The sequence below is a fragment of the Gekko japonicus genome, unplaced genomic scaffold, assembly GCF_001447785.1.
Source record: "Gekko japonicus isolate JY-2015 unplaced genomic scaffold, Gekko_japonicus_V1.1 scaffold1431, whole genome shotgun sequence".
In the NCBI taxonomy this organism is placed as follows: Eukaryota; Metazoa; Chordata; class Lepidosauria; order Squamata; family Gekkonidae; genus Gekko; species Gekko japonicus.
Genome location: NW_015172046.1, coordinates 246,581 through 260,217, shown reverse-complemented (window position 1 = coordinate 260,217; position 13,637 = coordinate 246,581). Strand labels below are relative to the sequence as shown.

The 13,637-nt window shown below is 47.3% G+C and overlaps 1 protein-coding gene across 1 annotated transcript in view; it reads left to right on the top strand.

Annotated features, from left to right (window-relative positions):
• Positions 1-13,004, top strand: part of HOMER2 (homer scaffolding protein 2) — an 81,092-nt gene extending 68,088 nt beyond the window's left edge. Inside the window, exons 10-11 of the mRNA XM_015420717.1 lie at positions 6,817-6,866; positions 12,867-13,004. Of these exons, the coding sequence (XP_015276203.1) occupies positions 6,817-6,866; positions 12,867-13,004 (188 nt within the window). The remainder of the gene's footprint in view (positions 1-6,816; positions 6,867-12,866) is intronic.
• Positions 13,005-13,637: the final 633 nt, after the last annotated feature.

Genomic DNA, 13,637 nt, shown 5'->3' with positions numbered 1-13,637 from the left:
TTCCTTCCTGCAGGGGAGAAGGAGCTTAGCAGCAGCTAGTCTCACAGCTCCTGAGGTGCTGAAAGTTTATATCTGTTCTTTGATCCACTGCTAAGTCGGTTATTTTTACTCTGCAGATATGCAGATAGCCCTGTATTAAAAATGCACTATTGAATTGTAAGGTGTTGGTGGCGACAGAGCATCTTCCAGCAGTTAGGGAAGGCTCTCTGCTGTGCCAGATGGACAGGGAGGGGATGCAGAGTGGTCTCTGGCGGCTGCCGGTCATGTCCTAGAGAGGAATAGCATGAGCCAAAAGGGCCAGGGAGAGGCAAGAGGCTAAGGATTCAGCAAGCCCCTGGAAACAAGAGAGGCCGCAGGAAGAAGAGCTGGACAATGAGTGTGTGTGTGCGCGCGCGCAAAGTGTCCAAGTGGCAGCTGACTTATGGTGACCCCGTGAGGCTTTCCAGGCATGAGGTGCACAGTGGTGTTTTGCCATCACCCACCTTTTGCCTAAGAGCCCTAGACTTCCCTGGTGTTCTCCAAACCAAGTACTAACCAGGATCGACCCTGCTTAGCTTCCAAAATCTGACAGGACTGGGCAAGCCCGGGGCAAGGAGTAGAGATGAGAAATTTCTGGGTGTTTTGTTGCTGTGGAGGATGACTGTATGGTGTGGTGGTGGTGTGGTGGGGGTGGGGGTGGTGGTGGTGGTGGTGGTGGTGGTGGTGGTGGTGGTGGTGGTGGTGATTAATGAAAAACTGAAATATATGCAATACTTTCTTATGAAGTTTAAATTTATCTTAGTGCTTTAATAGCATAAAGTGTATAATTTATACTTTAGCATGTAAAATCATATTTGGCATATTTATGAAATTTAAAAGGATAAATGCCTTAGTTTTCTACACACAAAATATTTGAAAAGAAAACACAAATTTTGTAGTAGAAAAGGGTGTTGTTTGGGCAAAAACCATCTCATACTGTCACAACAGAACTAGCAGCATATTCAGATATCAAGCTTTATAACACAGAAAACATTGAACTATTCAGTAGTGTATTATCATACATGCTATAGCATATTAACTGAGAACAAAATCACGCTAATTGAAGAATAAGTATTGTACATGTCTACTATATGCACAGGAATTATTCACTAATGCCCTGGGTTTCTTGCAGGGACATTCTGACTAAAATATTGTCTTAAAAGTAGGGTTGTCAACTCTTGGTTGGGAAGTTCCTGGAGGTTTTGAGTGTGGAGCCCAAAGAGAGTGGGATTTGGGGAGGGGAGTGGGATCCTCAAAATCAGCCATTTTCTCCAGGGAGAGTCATCTGGAGGCCACTTGTAATTCCGTGAGATCTCCAGTCCTGACCTGGAGGTTGGCAACCCTACTGAAAATACTACCATTCTAAAAGACAAAATATTGAATTGGATTTTTTTATTTTTTTTTTAGCACTGCCACAAATTTCCAGTTTTTCCATTGGAGAAATTGTGGGTGGGGAGTTATGTGAAGGGCAGTTTTATTCGCTGGCCCTTCATATCTTGAAGAATAAGAGGTTCTAAGGAAGAATGCCAGAAGGAGGGGAGGGGAGGACCCACTAGGAGAGAGAGGGCCCAGAGGGGAAAGGCAGGCTTGACCACAATCTTCCGGGGTGAGGGGAGGCTGAAACTCATATTCTCACCACTGTCTGCCTCAGTTCCATCCTTCCGTCACCCACACTGCTGCTAAGCTTCCTGAAAGCCACCTTGCCAGTTGCCTGGGCTCACTTGCCACTTTGTACTTCCACTCAACCCACTTCAGGGGCTCCTGCCTGGCGTCTTGGTGCCAGTTTAGGGTTGCCAACCTCCAGGTAATGACTGTAGATCTCCTGGGATTAAAATGGATCACCAGGAGGCAGAGATTAGTTGACCTGGAGAAAATGGCTGCTTTGGAAGGTGGCCTCTATGGCATTAGACCCCATTGAAGCCCCCCTCCTCCCCAAGCCTTACCCTCCTCAGGCTCCACCCCCAAAATATCCAGGTATTTCCCAACTCGGAGCTAGCACCCCTACCCCGACTAGTAGGACCGCTGAAGGGCAGCCTTCTCGAGTGAAACCCAGAACCTTGTACGATTTTATTCTGTTTTTGTTTTTTAATTATGTAAGCCGCCCTGAGCCTACCTCGGCGGGAAGGGTGGGGTATAAATCCAATAAACAAACAAACCTGCCACAGTCAAAGCTTTGGCTTTGTGTGGCATAGGAACGTCGTTGTCCTGACTCGTTCCCTGGCACTGCCCCCATCACAGTGTAGGTCTGGGACACCCTCTATGCTCAGGTCTCAGCAGAGCAAAGGCAATGGAGCCAGACTGTGTCCAGACAGACCAGGAACAGAGTTGAGCACCTGCAAGCCGAATCCTGTATACACTAATGGCAGTTAATATAAGCCATGGTTTTCTGTTATGCCTGAACTGAGCCACTGCAACAAGGGAGATGTGGGTGGTGGCAACAGGTCAGGGGCGATGCTGATGGTGGTGGCCCTGTTAGTTCACTTTGAAGGAGTAGCCCTGCCGGCTGTCTGCTTTGTTTCTGTGGCTGTTCTACGGTGGTGGTGGTGGTGGGTGGCTCGCCAGTAAAAATATCCTTTAAAATTGGAACAGGGGTTAGTGTAACAGAATCGTTATTATAAATAATGCCAAGACTGCCTTATTGTATTTTTATAGACCCTCATTTTAATGGCCTATGAGAGATTTGACGTTTCTCCCTCACCCCCACTCCTTTCCTTAAGCTGCCGTCTGCTGCACCGACCTGTGTGCCGAAAACGAACATCTTGGCTTCTTATTTAGGTCTAGACGCTGAAGGGAAACATTGCAGGGCTTGTGCTGGCTGCACTTTTTTTCCCAGCAGCATTCAGTCTGTTGACCGAAGTTACATTAGGTGCGTGCGAGTGAGTTTATGTGAATCACTAATTCCCCGCCCTTCAGTGGCTGTCAGCTTTGAGTTACCTGTTGAGCTAGAAGGGCAGCGCATACCTCTCTTAAATTTAAAAACAAAACAAAGCACAGGCAGCCTTCAGATTGGATCTAGTCTTTGAAGCTATGGTGTCTGATACCTGGTGGTGCTACCTCTGGTGAAAGGTGTGCTTGCTGTGTCACTTGGAAAGAGAGGATTTTTAAGCTGTAGAAGGGCGCCCACCCTTTAATGCTGCATCTCTGTTTGAGCATGCATGTGTTCCACAACCACATAGCCCATTAGTGCTAGACGGTGTCATCTTAATTAAGGCTTCTGGCCATTCAAGGCAGTGGTAAGTTTGCCAGGTAAAACAGACTTCTCGCCTCCAGGCTGCAGCATGGAGAATGAAGTGCCCCCCAATACGTTCCACTGAGACATTTAAGCAGTTGTTCAAAATCTCACTAAATTCCCTAGGAAGGAGGCAGTTTTTGAGTAGGTCCTTTAAGTAACGTTCAGGTAAAGCCAAAGGAGGGGAAGGCAAAGTACATTTTTACTACACTCAGTGGCACAGTACTTCTCTGGGGCCATCGGGAAAGAGGAATTGCTTGTGTCATGAATTGCTTTAATAAAACTTGAGCATTATTCAGCATTTGCTCATAACTTTTATTTGCTTTAGGAAGTAAAATAGATGGTGGTTTAAGGAATTCCCATGTCTTGACTCAGGCTTGTAAATAGCCACTTTCCTGGTCACCTTATGATAGATAAGAGAGAATGTTTTCTAGATGACTAGCAAAAGAAGCATTAGAAAAGCTTTTTCTTAAGTCATGAATGGCCATCTCATATAAAATTTGGGTGGGCAAGGTGGTAGAAACTGTTGTGGGCTAATAACTATTGTGTACTTCTTTACAAGACTGTCTTGAATATTGTACACTGTTATCTTAGTAATAAGAGCCTCTGAATAACATGGTGTATAAAGGCATCTATTGAAGAATGTTACAAATGCGCTTGCCATAAAGCACTCAATATTCTGTTGATAGAGAAGGGTGTAACATCCACACAGCTCTGTTAAATATTTTCATAAGTGTCTGAGGAAGAATCTGTATTTCTAGCCTAGTTTGACATTTTAGTGTGATCAAACAGGGTGATGAGAGAATGATTGAAAAATATCAAGGTGCTGAGACATGTAAAAACATTTTATATGCATATTTTTAAACTAGATCTTTGTGTTGGGTTGGGTACCTTGTCTTGCTTCAGTTAATTACAATCCAATGTTGAGATGATTAGTTAAGTCGACACTTCTAGGTGAGTTGTATGGTACAGAGTTCCTGTGATGGTCCAGTTTCAGATTGCAAATAGTTTGTGTTCCAAACAAACAAACAACCCCCTACTCCCTGCATGAAGAAAATGAGCATTTCAAGGAGAATGGTGATCTTTATATGCAGGAGACTGGAGTGTGGAGGTGGTGAGATATGCCCAGCCTTCAGGTTGCAGTGGTGCTGCCTCAGGAGCGCTGTGCCCTGTGATTTTGTCCGCAGGTGCAGATCAGCCCATGTTCTTGGGTGTCCCTCCCATTGACTCCGTGCTGCTTCCCCAGAAGGGTGCTTAGGAGCTCCACCTGAGGGCCCAAGTCATGCAGACAGCTGTACCAGGTCAAGAAATTGACTTTGAAATCTGTTGGCAACTGACTGGCATACTGAGAATCTTTCCCCCTGGCAAGATGGCCCTCTCTATCCCAGTCCCACATGTGCTTAAGCTGCTTTTAGGAGATCAGAAATATGTCTTGTCTAGAGCCAGTACATGAGGAAAGTTTCAAATGGCTTTGAACTGCAGTAATAACGTGAATAATCGAGCCATCTGAATCCAGCCAGAGATACAAGTTGTATAGCCCAGCCCAGCTTAGCTGCTGCCAATGGCAATGTTGGCACCCTGCAGTGCATGCCACAAGCCTTGACCAGTTGGCTTACTTGGCAGCCCAACTTTTTCCACCAAATGGGGCCTTTTGGAATGAGATTGTTGCTGACCAGTAGCATAGCTGACTGGATTTGCCCCACTGTGGGAGGATTAGTAGCTCAGGGGTAGAAAGCAAGTGCCTTGCATGCAGAAAGCCCCATGTTTGATCTCTGGCATTTCCAGCCAAAGGATTTCTGTGGCCTAGGCCAGGGAAAGACCTCTGCGTGAGGCTTTGGAGAGTTGATGCTGGTCAGCGTGGGCAGTACTGGGCTAGGGGCTAGGTGGACCACCTGTGAGAATCCCAACACACTTTCATAGTTCCACAACATGCACTGGATTGATTCCTGACAGCAGTCACAGTTCCGTGTGCCATTGAAGCTGTGCTTATGTAAAGGGGGTGTGGAGCTAGGTCCCCAGTTCCTTTGAAGTAAATGGAATCTGCAGCCAGGTATGCGGCCACAATCCAGTATGGAGCTGGGCATTCTTGAGCCCACTGATTTCAGTAGGTTCAGCATGCCTGGTTGTGTGTTGGGTTGCCGCTAAAATGGAGAAATGTAGCATTACTCGGATTGTGAAGGCCTTGACATCTTTGGCACTGGAGTGAACTAGCCTAGTTGTATTTTCTGTTTTCAAATTTCTGGTTAGCAATAATTTCTTTTTAGCCATATTCCAACTAAGGAGGAGGATTAAAAAAACAAAACCAAACCCCAAACACAACAACCCTACAATTTGACTTCTAGTCTTGCACCCCTCACACACACACACCCGCTGGCCATTTTGCACATCTGGACAGCTGGGTGGGTGACAGGTGCAGAAAAATTCGACATTTAGAGTTTTTAACTCAAGTGACCCTGAAATTCCATTTTTGATGTACAGAGCACATCACTTAAAATTTTTTTCAAGTATAGCCTTCCTTGTATTCATAATATGAGAGTATTTAAGTGTGATTTTGCTATACCAAAATGTTTTAAAACCATGATGAGCCTTTAGTAATGAATTTGCAAACTGTTTTTTACTGTTTCAAGTAAGGTTTAGTGACTGGCAGGCTAAATTCAACAGTGTGGGAAAACACTGGTGTGATTAAAATGTATATTTTTGTCCAGATCTAAAATATTTAATATATGGTTTAATTTCTGCAGGATGATAATCAGTCAGTTTGGTGTGAAATTGCCTTTTACCTTGTTAGTTGTCTACTGTGAATAAGAATTTTTAATTTTAAAAAAAGGTCTCCTCCAAGTCACTAAACCATAGCCATCCATGTTTGCAGCCTTTCCAAGTTATCAGTAAATGCTGTTTTTATATATTTGAAAATGATACTTGATTTTTTTTTCTTTATGGAACATTTTTTTGTGATTTTTATCTGATTTTATTGTATTATAGAGTTGTTTATGTAAAATATATATAGTTTAAGTTTAAAAAATAACCCTTTGTGTCTTATCTGGTTTGATGAAGTTCTGATTTTCTGAAATGATATACTCTTTGTTGCTTTATTTTATACTAGGTGGGGTTAAAAATAAAGACTGTAATTGAATTAGGTGACACTGCGAGCAATAGGTTTTATTTATTTATTTATTTATTTATTTATTTATTTAATACCCCGCCCTCCCCGCCAGAGCAGGCTCAGGGCAACTGAAGGAGGTGTCCCAGCCTGGGCTGAAAGGCAAAGATTGCTTTTTGTAAGGGTCCCCCCACTCTGCAGCGCTACTTCTATGGGCCTGTGTCACTCGGAGCTCCTTCGAGGAAGGGAAGAATGGAAATGTGATGGGTGTTTTAAAGGTGTATTTAACTTGGGGGAGCTTCAGAAACTGCTTCTTGCACTTTCCGTCTGCGTGGTAGAGTTCATACACCTGACAGTCCAGTTTCGGTCGGGACAGCCTCACTTTTCAGTCCTGTCCTGCAGAAAAGCTCAGCCTCAGACCTTCCTGATCTTAAGGCAACAGGTCCATTTCTTTGCATCCCTGTGGCAGGTTCCAGGGCAGATCTGAATTGGCAGTGGATACAAACATTCCCCAAAGCTGTAAGTATGCCTAAAAACTGTAAGTATCTGTCCCATAACTGGTATAGATGTCCTTGCTGTTACAAGGAAACTGACGTTACAAATATTCTCTTATATGTGCTTGTGACCCCTCAAACTCTTCCCAGAATGCAATGCTGTTAAAGTGCAAATTAGATTTTTATGTATGTATGTATGTATGAATGTATGTATGTATGTATGTATTACTTTTAGGCAGGGGTCGTTTCGTAGAAAAAGAGCTAGGGGAACTCATTAGCATAACTCATTAGCATATGCCACACCCCCTGACATCACCAGAAGTGTGTCATAAGGCCACACCCCCTGACATCACCGGAAGTGTGTCATAAGGCCACACACCCCGCCCCCAACGGTCCTGGCCGCCGGCGCCGGGCCCGGCGGTGGACCTGCAAGGCCGGCGGGAGTGCAAGGAAGCCCCGCGAAGGCCCTCCCTGGCCCCAGGCAGGCAGGGGTGGGGAGAGGCAGGGAGGAAGCAACTTACCCTCCCTCTTCTCCGGCCTCCTCCTGGCTGAATGAGGGCTGGAAGCGGGGCGGCCGGAAGCAGGGGGCCGGGCTTCGTCATGTGCCCCCCCACACACCTCACCCGGGGGAACTGCGATCCCCCGCGATTTCCCCCGAAATGACCTCTGCTTTTAGGTAGTTTGGGTTTTTTTAGCTCCTTTAGAAACCAAACTGAATTGTAAGGGATTTTTTGCATGGATGAGAGATGAAGAGCAGGAGAAAACCACTTTCTTGAACCCTCCCACTCAGAAAAAGCACCAATTGGTTAAAGCCATCAAGATGAACCTTAAAATGAAAAGTGCTTTCTTCTACTGACCAGGAAGTTGTGCTAATATATATCTATGGTGCTGGCTAAAGGGGGAGAGAAAACCTGCAGTGGAGTTTGGGGGGGGGGTGTTGGGGTCGGTGCTCACAGCTTTTTAGCCTCCGGCTCACACATTTTTGTCTTAGCTCAGGAAGGATGGCTCCAGAGCAAACTAATTTATGCAGTAGCTAAATGGCTCACTCACAGCTTTAATGCCGGTAGCTCACAAAGTAAAATTTTTGCTCACAAGACTCCACAGTTTAGAGGGAGCATTGTGTGTGTGGAAAGGGGAACAGAAAATTTTATTCACTTACTGTGAAGCTTCCTTCTCAGTGGTCCCGGAGTGGGTCATTCCTTTGATCCATTATGCTTGGGGATTAGCTCCTCCTCTCCACTTGCAGGGCTGGCAAACTTTGATCCTGGAGGGGAGGGGCTTGTCCTCTGGATCCCCAGTTGTTCACCAAGCCAACCTTCCCCCAACAATCTGTACTGAACGAAAAAACCACCTGCCACCCAACCAGAAATTGGGTCGACCACCCGGCGTTTAACAACAACAGTAACTTTATTTGAACCACAAAACACGACATACAGACCTCCGGAACTGAACACCAAACAGGCAACCAGCCTTCCGCAGGACCATAATCCACCCCCTTAAATTAGGGCAGGTAGGACCACTGATAAGGAAGCTTCACGATAAGTGAATAAAATCTTCTGTTCTCCAGTGGTCCCGGTAGTGAGTCATTCCTTTGATCCATTACGCTTGGGACATAAGAAAGCAGTACAACCCAGGGTGGGCCCCAAAAACTACTGCACCTTATAAGGCATGCTGAAGCACCCTCCTTCCAAAGGCTGCCTCAGCTGAAGCCAGCTTATCAATGTGATAATGCTTTGTGAAAGAATGAATAGACCTCCAGTTTGCTGCCTTGCAAATTACCTCTAAGGACAGAAACGCCCTATAAGAAGCCGACGTGGCTGCCCCCCTCAAGGAATGAGCGGTAACCCCCTCTGGTGGCATTAAACCCAGAGCCTTATAAGCCAGAATTATACAGCCCTTAATCCATCTACTAATGGTGGAAGAAGAAATAGCTTCCCCCAGGGTCTTTATCCGAAAGGAAACAAACGGGGAATCAGTTTTCCTCCATCCCTTAGTCCTGTCCAAATAAAAACTCAGGGCTCTGCGGACATCTAACCGACGCCAAACCTTTTCCCTCTCATGTTTGGGGCCCGGGCAAAAGGAGGGAAGGACAATGTCCTCCGACCTATGAAAGGTCGAATTTACCTTAGGGATGAATGCCGGATCCAGCCTCAGTACCACCCTGTCATTGTGGAAAATACAAAGCTCCTTGTCTACCGACAGCGCCCTTAACTCAGATACCCTTTGAGCCGAAGTGATACCTATCAGGAAGACCGTTTTAAAAGTCAACTCCTTCAGGGGACAAGAAGCCATGGACTCAAACGGGGCATGACAAAGGGCTCTCAACATAGTATTCAGGTTCCAGGTGGGAAACCTGTGGATCTGAGGTGGCTTAATAAGAGAGGTACCCCGCAGGAAGTGCCTAATATGTGGGTGTTGCATCAAAGAGGAACCCTTCTTAGCCCCCCTGACAGCCGAGAGAGCTGCCACTCATCTCCTCAGAGTACTTGAACTTAGTCCCTTGTCTACCCCCTGCTGTAGAAAAGCCAAGATATCCCCCACCCGTGTTCTATTATAAACATTGTTGGTAGACCTCTTCCTAGAAGCCAAAAGAGTGTCCACCACCCCTTTCTCATAGCCCATGCCCTCTAGTTGCTGCCTTTCCACTTCCAGGCTGCTAACTTTAGCATGTCCAGTCCCTGGTGAACTGTCTCTCCGTGCACCAGCATATCCCCTGGCAGAGGAAGATGCCTCGGTTCCCTGCTGAGAAACCTTGTCCGAACTCGGGACCTCATTCTTCGTGACTGAAGGGGCTCCACAGGAAGCAAGACCATCCTCAGTTTCATCCTCACCTACAGACACGTCAGGATCCATGGTAAGGACGGAAGGACATCCCATCGAACCGTCAGCCAGAGGAAGCTCAGCCTCCTGTGTGCTCCGTCCGACTGAAGACCCCGGAGGAAAAACAGAGGAATCTGGTTGTAGAACCTGACTCAATACCCTAGTTCCTAACATGAGGGCTGACTTCCCAGCCACCCGGTTAATGTGGCGCAGGCAGCAAACCGCCTGCCTTAACAACACTCGAGCAGCCACTATGGCTGTTCGAGAACCACCGCGGTCGGGGTGAGCACCCGACCCTAGTCCCAGCTCCCACCCACCCAGCGGTTCGAAAGCAGAACGTAACTCATAAAACTGCGAGTAGATAAATGGGTACCTACCCTTAGAAGGGTAGGGGGCACCCTCCTCTCATGAGGTGTGTGGTTTGCGGCGGACGGACAACAGCAATGGCGGCGAAACGGCGGTGGCGGAGTTCTGGCAGCGGAGATGGTCGGACAGCGCGGCGGCGACAAGAGCCAGAAGAGTGATCCCTGGTGACCAGCAGTGGAACATCGAAGCAGCCGTCGCAGTCGCTGGTAGCGGAAGAGGCACACGATGACGTCATCCCCAGGCACGGCGGAGCCTGAGGGACACAGCCGGGGCCAAGGAGAGCGAATTCGCGCGTCGTGGAAGCTACCTGCCTGAAGTGCCGAAAGGAGACGCCCCGCTGGAGAAAGAGGACTGGAGCAGTCTGAGCCGAAGCCGGAAAGATCAGCCACCACTTGGGTGCTGGTAGGATGTCCCCCACCCCTTGTATAATGTGGCCATAGTTAGGGAAGCAATATGTGACTAGCACCTCCTATGTAAACCGCCCAGAGACCCCCATGGGGGTTAGGGCGGTGTAAGAAATCGAAATAATAAATAAATAAATAAATAAATAACATCTGGAGGAATCTACCCTCCCAAGCACTTCTGTCTCCTCTCCACAACCCCCTGTCCAGTGGAGAGTGAGATGGTGTGCCCGGATGGAATGACTACAGTGCTAGTTCCAGGATCCCCTTGATCAGTCACCTGCAGTCCAGGGGTATACTGCCTTCCCCTTACATTTAGAGTAGCCTGGAGAAGACAAAGTAAACTCCTTCCTATCGTTTCTGCGGTCTGGCCCCTGTTTGTGTTCAGGCAGGATTGAACAGGGTGTGAGATGGTGGTCTAGTCATGCCGCAGATTCCTTTTTTGCACCCTTGGGACCCTGACCCGATTTCCCGGAATAAGGCTGTGGTCTGGATTCCCTAGAGCTATTCTGGCATCTGCCCTTGAATGCTCTGTTATAATTCTGTCTGTCATCTCGTCTAAAATCTCGAGAAGACTGAAAACGACTTGTAGTTTTCCCTTCCTTCTTCTTAGAAGGCAAAACTTTTTTCTTATCCTTATCCTCTATAAGGTATCTCTCTAGACCTGCACCAAACAAGTTTACCCCCTTGAATGGTACTGCTGCTACCTTGGCTCTGGCTGTTGGGTCAGCGTCCCAGTTTCTAAGCCACGTATTGCATCTAGCCGTCACACTACTGGCCATGGCCCTAGCAGATAACTGGAGTGCATCCAGTGAGGCATCTGCTGCAAAAGCTGTTGCCAGAGCTATCTTTTTAAATTCATCTTTCAAGGCCTTCGGTATGCCACTCTCTGCAGCTGTAAGGTCTGAGGCCCAAGTGTAGGCCACCCTGGCAAACAAGGAACCAGTAGCAGATGCTCACAGGGAACTGGCAGACGCTTCAAAGTCCCTACGCAGCACCTTCTTCCCCCCTTTTGTCACAGTTGTCCTTAGGAAGACCATTTGCATCCATGGGCAGAAGAGACTAAGAAGACAGAGAGTTGATTGGATCATCAACCACTGGGAGTTTGAGCTTTTTTGTCGCTTCTGAAATAAGAGAGTACAATTTAGCAGTCATAGGGTTATTAGCCTTAGGATGCAGGATGTTCCCATTCAGTCATGATAATGTTATAGAAAGCCACTAGTAAAGGTACGTCTGTCTCTTTGGCATTAGGTTTAGGAATAGCCTTATCAGACCCCACTAGAAAATCTGCAGCTTCTGTATCTTCCTTTGTTTTAGGAGTATATGAAAGCTCCAGTGCTCTCAGGACCTTAGGCAACAACCTGGCATACAGTTCTTGAGGAAAAAGTCTGGACTGGTTAAGAGGAACTGCTTCTTCTCCTTCCTCGGACAATTCTCCCTCTTCCTTATCCGATACTGGTGAGTCAGAACCTGACTCTTCTCCTATGTCACTAAATAAAGGACTATGACCCCCCACCCAGAACAAACTATCTTTCTAGGTGGGGTGCTATTCTGAGAACTATTGTTCTTTTTTTTATTGAGAGGTGGATGTTTGTTGCCACAAGTCTCTGAGTTTCTTTTGTAACTCCTCCTTTAACCAGGGCCATAGGTTAGACTGTGCCTCCTCCCTGGATACATCTAGACCCAGGGGGTCTTTATTGGAAGCTTGGGTGGATTCAAGGCTCTCAGAAGAGCGTATCTGCCATTTTGAGAAAACCTGAAAGTGAAAGTAATTTACTATCACTGGATTGGCACAAAATGGCCACCATTCCCGCCATTTATTTCCCCCATATAGGTTCTGAGAGAGTAGGAAAAAATGGGGAACATGCTGAGAACAGGCCAGGCCCCCTTCTATTTCCCTCCCCGTTAAGAGCCCAGGCGAACACAAAACTATCAGGAAGGGAAACCGGGGGGGGGCAGGGAGCCTCCATTCAACATAAACAGCCAGGTCAGTCCACCGGATCTGACCACCGTGGCCTGGCTCCCGCCCCATTGGGAAAAACCGCTACCGTGATTCAGATGTAAGAAGAGCCATCTTAGCAAAGCCACAAAGTCCCGCCCGGGTACCCACGGGCAATAAAGGGCTCAGCGCCAGCATAAAACAAAATCGCGCTGCACTAAGCAGCGCCACCCATGAGCTTCCCGGCCTCCACTCCGCTCTCTCCCTCCCTCTCACTTCTCAGCGTCCAGAGAAGGGAGAAGGAAAATGCTTTGCCTGCTCCAAGTCGCGCATGCAAGCAAAAGGCCATTTTCCCCCTGCTGTGTCTGCCCGGGAGCTCCCAAGGCTGCCAGCAGCAGCTGTTGTCGCTTGTGATTGATGAGTCTGGGAGGGGTGGGAAGGTAGACACACCTTCCTCCGTCTCCCTTACCACTCACTTGCTATCTTCCTTCTTTTCCAGGATCTTCATGCTTCACAGAGCACAGCCAGAACGTCCTGCTCAGGAAGCAGGGCCAGTGAAACTGGGGATCCAGAGGACAAGCCCCTCCCCTCCAGGATCAAAGTTTGCTGGCCCTGCAAAGTGGAGAGGAGGAGCTAATCCCTAAGCGTAATGGATCAAAGGAATGACCCACTACCGGGACCACTGGAGAATGTGTGCTGAATCTGCTTAATTTTAGGTTGCAAACTGTTCTTAAATTGTGTGAGTAACTATTCGGTCACCAAGAACAACTCTGTAAATCCTCGGAGGTACTTTCCCATTCAAATTCGAAAACCGTCAATCCTTACTTCTGTGTGGAAAGCGCTCTGCATACACTCAGAGATTCTTGAAAGCCAATGTGATGTAATGGTTAGAGCACACCTGGATTGCCGTGGTCCTATTCAGACACATCCTGCACTCTTCAGTGGAACTCATGGGGTAACCTTGGGCCAGTCAGTGTCAGGCTCAGTATGCATTTTATATTTTGCCTGCCATAGAAGAAGGAGGAGGGGGAGAGGGGTTCTTTCGTTTTCCTAAATGCTTTGATGTACCAGACAGTGTGTCACAGAGACCTGCTGTTCTGTCTTATTTCGGTAGAGGGGTGCGTGGGGGGGGTAGTTGACCATTGTTTCTGGCAGGCAGATGCTGATTGGGTCCTGATCTTTAGTGCCTTTGCTTGAACACAATATATCTGCAATCTTCACGCTTTCACCTTCAGTCCTAACAAAGCTCGTGTCCAGTATGGTATCTGTC